Source organism: Myotis daubentonii, chromosome 5 (assembly GCF_963259705.1).
Source record: "Myotis daubentonii chromosome 5, mMyoDau2.1, whole genome shotgun sequence".
In the NCBI taxonomy this organism is placed as follows: Eukaryota; Metazoa; Chordata; class Mammalia; order Chiroptera; family Vespertilionidae; genus Myotis; species Myotis daubentonii.
The window spans coordinates 644,582-651,690 of record NC_081844.1 but is presented as its reverse complement, the minus strand read 5'-3'; the positions used below and the strand labels follow the sequence as shown (position 1 = coordinate 651,690).

At 54.3% G+C, this 7,109-nt stretch overlaps 1 protein-coding gene across 2 annotated transcripts in view; it reads right to left on the bottom strand.

Moving 5' to 3' along the window:
- Window positions 1-1,998: 1,998 nt before the first annotated feature.
- The window catches only part of ALPK1 (alpha kinase 1), a 65,912-nt gene continuing 60,801 nt past the window's right edge, over window positions 1,999-7,109 (bottom strand). Inside the window, exons 11-14 of one of the 2 annotated variants that reach the window (XM_059695497.1) lie at window positions 5,683-5,836; window positions 4,989-5,151; window positions 4,184-4,370; window positions 1,999-2,518 (exon numbers count right to left, since the gene is read on the bottom strand). In XM_059695497.1, the coding sequence (XP_059551480.1) occupies window positions 2,319-2,518; window positions 4,184-4,370; window positions 4,989-5,151; window positions 5,683-5,836 (704 nt within the window). In that variant the 3' untranslated portion in view covers window positions 1,999-2,318. Of the gene's footprint in view, window positions 2,519-4,183; window positions 4,371-4,988; window positions 5,152-5,682; window positions 5,837-7,109 lie in introns of those variants that run through there. The other variant, XM_059695499.1, reaches the window with a different exon arrangement.

The following is a 7,109-nucleotide window of genomic DNA, read 5'->3' as shown; positions in this document are numbered from 1 at the left end:
TGGCGACACACTTGGCCCCGCTCGCGGCCGAGGCGGCTCCCCCGCAGGTGCATTCTGCGTCGCCGCGTCGTCTCCGGGGAAGCCGTGTCGACGGACGTGACATTCCAGGCCTGTTTTCCTGTTACATTCTCTGCTTTCCACCTTTTCAGCTTCTGTGACGTTCCCACTGGCTGCGAGGGAGCCCTTTGTCTGGGCCACACAACGAGCTCGCCCCCTTAATCTCCCCCGGAGCACGCGAGCGCCCACACGTCGGGTAATCGCCGTGTCCCGTGCTGATCGGACGTTTCTATGGGAAGGCGGCTCCCAGCCCCGTGATGGATGGCTTGTTCCCGCTGAACAGCAGTCAGGATGGGGAGTGCCCCGGGGGACAGACGGAGGCGCTGGGAACGGGCAGCCCTGACGGCCGCGCTCGGGCGCCGGACAAAGCCTCGGCCGGCCGAGAGGATTAGCCACACTCGCCTCGCCTCGTGGCGGCCAAAGCCTGTGCTCCTTGCGCAGCTGCAGAGCTCGGGCTCCTGCGGGTTCTGCACCATCATAACGAGATTTACTTCCCTCTCGCTCTCCCCTGCCTCTCGCCCGTCACACCGAGGTTTTAAAAAATATATTTTCATTGACTTCAGAGAGGAAGGGAGAGGAGAGAGACAGAGAGAGAGAGAGAGAGAGAGAGAGAGAGAGAGAGAGAGAGAGAGAGAGACATCAATGATGAGAGAGAGTCATGGATCAGCTGCCTCCTGCACGCCCCACACTGGGGATCGAGCCCACAACCCAGGCCTGTGCCCTGACCAGGAATCGAACCGTGACCTCCTGGGTCATAGGTCGACGCTCAACCCCTGAGCCATGCCGGCCGGGCGGAACTTAGCTTTTTAAATGCTGTCATTTCACCACGCTACATGCAAAGATTAAAATACAGATTAATGATTTCGTTCGACTTAGAAAAATGCTCGTGGAGTTTTTCTAAAATTGACTTGAAAATTCCCCAGTGACCACCCATTCTCGCTGCGAGGCTAAACATGAAAAGGGTCGGGAACGTGGCGGCCGAGGGGGCTGAAGAGGCCCCCGTCCCGGGGCCAGGATGGAGACACAGCTACACTGGGGAGCATCCCCTGGAGCCACTGACTGAGGCCCTGCCGAGGAGGAGGCTCACAGTGAGGACGGACAGACACCTGAGGAAGGACGGACAGACAGCTGGAGGCGTAGGAAGGGTGAGGTCGTGAGGGCGGCAGGCGGAGAGCGAGGAGGGAGCGCTGGGCTGCGGGAGGGCCTGCTCCCTCAGAAGATCGGGGCCAGGACCCCAGGCTGGGCCCACACCAGAGCCGAGACCCGCGGCCCCTGTAACGTCCACCCGTGAAGGGCTGCTGGCCACGGCAGATCCGGGAGCCCGTAGACCAGAGACGGTCGGAGAGAAAGCCACAGTTTCTTTTCTCCTTTTCCCTCTAAACCCAGAGCACGGGAGGTTCATTTGCAGGCGCCGATCCTAGGCTTTGGTGCAGGGAGGGAGGCGGGGAGGGCAGCAGCCGGGAGACCTGCACGTGGCCATGCATGCGTGCCCGCAGCGAGCCAGCATTCCCCTGCGAGGAGCTGGAGTGATTTCTTTCTCCAGTATTGCGATCGCTTCACTGTCATCGTGTTGCTATTTTTAAAAACTTTTAAATCAGATTCAGAGAGTATTCGATTATGCCTCGTTTGCAAAGAGCTTTTTTTAAAAAATATTTTTTATTGATTTCAGAGAGGAAGGGAGAGGGAGACAAACATCAATGATGAGAGAGAATCAGTGACCGCCGGCCTCCTGCACACCCCACACTGGGGCTGGAGCCCACAACCCGGGCCTGTGCCCTGACCGGGGATCAAACCTGACCTCCTGGTTCATAGGTCGACACTCAACCACTGAGCCACGCCAGCCGGGTGCAAAGAGCTTTTTTGTTTTTGTACTACGAATTAATTTTAAATGATAAGTATTTTTTTCAGTATCATTTGACTTCCCCCTTTATTTTGTTAATAAGATGATTTCCCCCCATTTCTTTAATAAACGTGTCAGTTTGGGTTCTTAAGAAGCAAATACCAAGAAGGGGGTAGACGTGCAGACATTTATTGGGGGAGATGGCTGAGAGGGGTAAGTGGAAGAGGGAGAGAGACCCCAGGGTCTGGCACGGGTCCAAGTGTGAGCCTGAAATGGACTCATCGGTTCCTCTCGCCATCCTTGGCCAGCCCTGCCCCAGGCCCCCAGTCCCCGGGACCAGGCTGCGCTAACCCCTGCGCACCTGGAGGGGGGGGCCTGGCCCCCATGAGCAGCTCTGGAGGCTGCCGCATCCCCAGAAAGCCTACGAGTGGTTCCGCGTCTCCGCAGGCGGTCTGGTCAGGGAGAGACGCCGGCAGATATCGTTGCACCGCGCGTGCTGGTGGTTGAAGAAGTAGGCGATACCCCGGCTCCCGAAGTTGGTGGTGACCTCTCTGCAGCCCAGCGAGTGGATCTGGGGGTCCGTCAGGTAGAGCAGCCCCTTCCCGTCACGGGTCACCCAGCCTGCGGAGCAGCACGCGTCTGAGGACGAGGCCTCTGGGGCGCCCAGGACGCGTCCCAGAAAAAGAGCTATGTACTTAACAAAACACGGAGAGCCCACGTAATGACGTGCTGCTGAGCGAGTGGGTGTTACACGCCAATGATGGCTTGAGGGAGAGTTGGATATTGGATCGTTAAATCCGTCTCCGATCGATACCCAAGGGAATGGTTTCCAAGGCACCGGAGAGCAATAAAACGCACCCGCACTGTGACCAAAATCACAGATCGGATCTTTCCACAGATCGTGGTTCACACGTTTCTTTGGTGCCTCAGTCGTTAATGTGTATCTTCGTTTGTGTGAGAAATAGTTAGCGAGCGCAGACACTGTACAGAGCAGTGCTCGGCCCAGGCCCTGCGACGGACAAGCTTGTCGCGACCTGAGTGCCCGCGGGGCTAACGCTGTGGACGGGGCAGGTGGGTAAGCGACCTGAGTAAGTATGACACACGTGTGACAGAGCGTGAGGACAGGCACTGTGGGAGGGACAGAGAGGACCAGGGGTGGCCATAGGATTAATGATCATAAATCTCATGTATCATTGAAACAAACTTTAGCCCTGGCCGGTGTGCTCAGTGGATAGAGCGTCCGCCTGCAGACTGAAGGGTCCTGAGTTCAATTCCCGACCAGGGCACAGGCCTGGGTTGCGGGGTTGATCCCCAGTAGGGGGTGTACAGGAGGCAGCCGATCCATGACTCTCTGTCATCATTGAGGTGTCTCTCTCCTTCCCTCTCCCTTCCTCTCTGAAGTCAATAAAAATATTTAAAAAAAGCAAGTGCGGAGTTTTGGCCGATAAATTCTGATAAATAATATACGGGATGAACGGAAACACAATTAAGACACGAGTGCAGAGGACGTAAAGGAACTCAGACTGAAGCACTCGCAGCGCTCTGTGCCCTGACCAGGCCAAGCAGGTGTCCGGGGCGCCTGCTCTGCTCCACGCTGGGCGGCTGCGCCCCCGCGTCGGGACGCCTGCAGCCACGCACAGCGCTGGAGGCGAAGGCGCAGGGAGGAAAGCGGGGGTCTTCACCCTCGGAAGCTTAGAGAGCGGGTGCGTGTGCTCCAGGGCTCGGCCTCCCAGGAGGGGAGCCCCGTCTCGTCGTGGATGAGTTGATGTCTTAGAGACTTACAGAACCTCGAGGTATTTTTTCAGGCATCATTTGCTCCCCAGAGTCAAATCGATCAATCGATTAATTCAATTTTTTATAAGTCAAGTCACCGTTTCATTCGTGCGTGTTTTTTTTTTTTTAAAAGATCGGTGAGATGCGCATTTATTTATTTAATTATTTTAGATATTTTTTAAAAGTTGGTTTCAGAGAGGAAGGGAGAGGGAGAGAATAGAAACATCAGCGATGAGAGAGAATCACTGATCGGCTGCCTCCTGCACGCCCCACACTGGGGATGGAGCCCGCAACCCGGGCATGTGCCCTGGACCAGAATTGAACCCGGGACCCGTCAGTCCGCAGGCCGACGCTCTAGCCACTGAGCCGAACCAGCCAGGGCTCAAATAGGTTAATTTAATTGCAAGCAGGCACTGCACAGTCTGTTAAAGGGTGGCTGGCAGAGGTAGCTGCGAAACCTCACACGTACATGCAAACCACACTAACCAGGAAGAGAAAGCCCCTTGCACGCACCTTGTAAATCTACCACTACATCCCTGTGGTTGGAAAACTCGTAAGAAAAGTGGCCGTAAGCCAAGCCGTATTCGGTGGCTTTGTACTCGGTCTTCACCACCTGCGTGTTATTGGATAATTTCACAAACTCCCCCAGTATGTAAGGCTCCACACTGACACACCCTTTTATCGTCTCGTCCTCTAAAATCTGAAAAACAGAAGCGGAAGGCGTGTGACGTACGGCGAGGGCAGGCGAGGGGACGGGTGGATGGTCTGTGAACCTCGGCTTTGCCGGTCAGGAGAGTGGCGACTGGACCTGGTTTCCTTATCTGCATGCGAGGTGCCTAACGTTGGTGGAATATCATAGAACCTACAGTTATTACTCTCTCACTGAAATGCTCCTGTCAAACTTGGGCCGCGATGTTTCCTTTTTTATTTTTTTAAATATATTTTTAATGATTTCAGAGAAGAAGGGAGAAGGAGAGAGAGAGAGAGAGAGAGAGAGAGAGAGAGAGAGAGAGAGAGAGAGAGAAAACCATCAATGATGGGAGAGAATCATGGATCGGCTGCCTCCTGCACGCCCCACGCTGGGAATAGCGCCTGAAACCCGGGCCTGTGCCCTTGACCAGAATCGAACCTGGGACCCTTCAGTATGCAGGCCAACCTCTAGTCACCGAGCCAAACCAGCCAGGGCTCATCATTGATGTTTCTGTCTCTCCCTCTCCCTTCCTCTCTGAAATCAATAAAAATATATTAAAAAAGAGAAATCTGACCTAAGAGGCGTCCATGGGCCCGTCTCCCCAAGCCCTGCCTGCGTCCATCTCACCAGCAGCACCGCGGAGGGGACGTAGAAGATCTGGGTTGGGATCTGTTGCTCATAAAGTCGCTTGTTGAATTCCGTCACGTAGTGCTGGGCGGTCGCCTGGCGCTCCACGTCGGAGAAGTGCAGCCACAGCGCCTTCGGCTCCTTATACGCCTTCCCAACGTACCTACCGTTTAGACAGAGCCACCAGGTGACCCCCCCGAGGAGGCGGCCTTCCGGCGTCCGGCTCCACGCGGGGGTCTCCGAACCCGTCCCCTCCCTGCACCATCCTCTGGGCAGGTGCCCAGGCTCCATGCTCAGGCCCACACCTGGGCTGCCTCATCTCCGGCCTGAGACGGCTCTCCTGCCTTTTCCCAGGCTCACTCGTTTACTCAGAGTGTGGCTTTCAGAGCTGAACTGGACTTTTTACCAGCATTTAAACATTCCTTTTAAATCCTCGCTCAAGGAGGTTTAAAAAATGGGTATTTTTTATTGATTTCAGAGAGGAAGGGAGAGGGAGAGAGAGAGAAACATCGATTAGGGGAGAGAATCACTGATCAGCTGCCTCCTGCACGCCCCACACTGGGGATCGAGCCTGCAACCTGGGCAGGTGCCCTGACCTCCTGGGCCATAGTCGACGCCCAACCACTGAGCCCCGCCGGCCGGCCGGGCTGAGCAGCCCTTTCACATGAGTGATGGCGACGTCTGCGGTCATTACCTTCCCAGCGTTTCTTCTTGATGGAGATAATGAACCCAAAAGGCGTTTCTCTGTCTGCCCTTCTTCGTCACCTCCAGGTAGTCCCCCAGGTACACAGCAGTCTCCTGGGCCGTCCACAGCTCCGACTTCTTGGAATATTTCAACAAAAGAGCATCTGTGAACGGAAGAGCAGATGACAGCGGATCTGATTTTCCTAGGATGGCACAGTTACCGACACAGTGGATGTGGCTCGGGGCCCAATCCAGCTGATCTGACACCTTCAGCGTCTGTATACGTTTCTCAAAGGTTAGCCCCTTCCATGGAGACGGATAAAAAGTTATCGAAGAGCAAGAAACAAGCAGAGCTTCCCAAATAAGACGCAGACTAGCCTTTGATTCACAGAATCTTGTTTGTGGCGGCAACGTGAAGGTAAGGCCAGGGTTTCAGGACGAAAGGAGAGGAGAATAGAAGGCTATTTATTTATTTTAAAATATATTTTTATTGATTTCAGAGAGGAAGGAAGAGGGAGGGAGAGAAACATCAGTGATGAGAGGGAATTATTGATCGGCTGCTGCCTGCACGCCCTCTACTTGGGATCGAGCCCGAAACTCAGCGATGTGCCCTGACCGGGAATTAACCACGGCCTCCTGGTTCCTAGGTCGATGCTCAACCACTGAGCCACGCCAGCCGGTCTAAAGAGAGACGCCTCAGAGACATCCTGGAATATGGGCTACAGGCTTGGTCTTCTGATGACCCGAGGCCTCCAGGTAACGGGTTCCTACCTACGCCAGGTGCTATGGACAGAAGTACATCAGTGTCTTACCTCAGAGGTCCCTGGCATTCCAGGGCCCCTCGATTGCATGTTAAAGCAATTACTTGAGAAAATATAGCTACTGTACAAAGATATGAACTCACCTGGAAAAGGGAAAGATATGAAAAAATAAGGACCGTCTTCACCTTAAAGAATGGAGAACAGCCCGGCCGGCGTGGCTCAGTGGTTGAGCATCGACCTATGAACCAGGAGGTCACGGTTTGATTCCCGGTCAGGGCACATGCCTGGGTTTTGGGCTCCATCTCGTGTGGGGCATGCAGGAGGAGGCAGATCAGTGATTCTCTCTCATCATTGATGTTTTTATCTCTCTTTCCCTCTCCCTTCCTCTTCTATATCAATATATATATATATATATATATATATATATATATATATATATATATTTTTTTTTTTAAAAAAGAATGAAGAGCAGCGCCAGCAAGAAAGCACCCCTTTGAGGGAGAAATGCAGCATTTTGGGATACTGTGTGATGTCACCTTTACGTGGAATTTAAAAAGAGGTCAGACGGTGGTTCCCAGTGTGTGTGTGTGTGTGGGGGGGGAGGGGGGGCTGGAGGGAGACGGCCAGAAGGTGCAGACTCAGTGTAAGAGGGGCCAGTCCCTGGACGCTGGCCCCG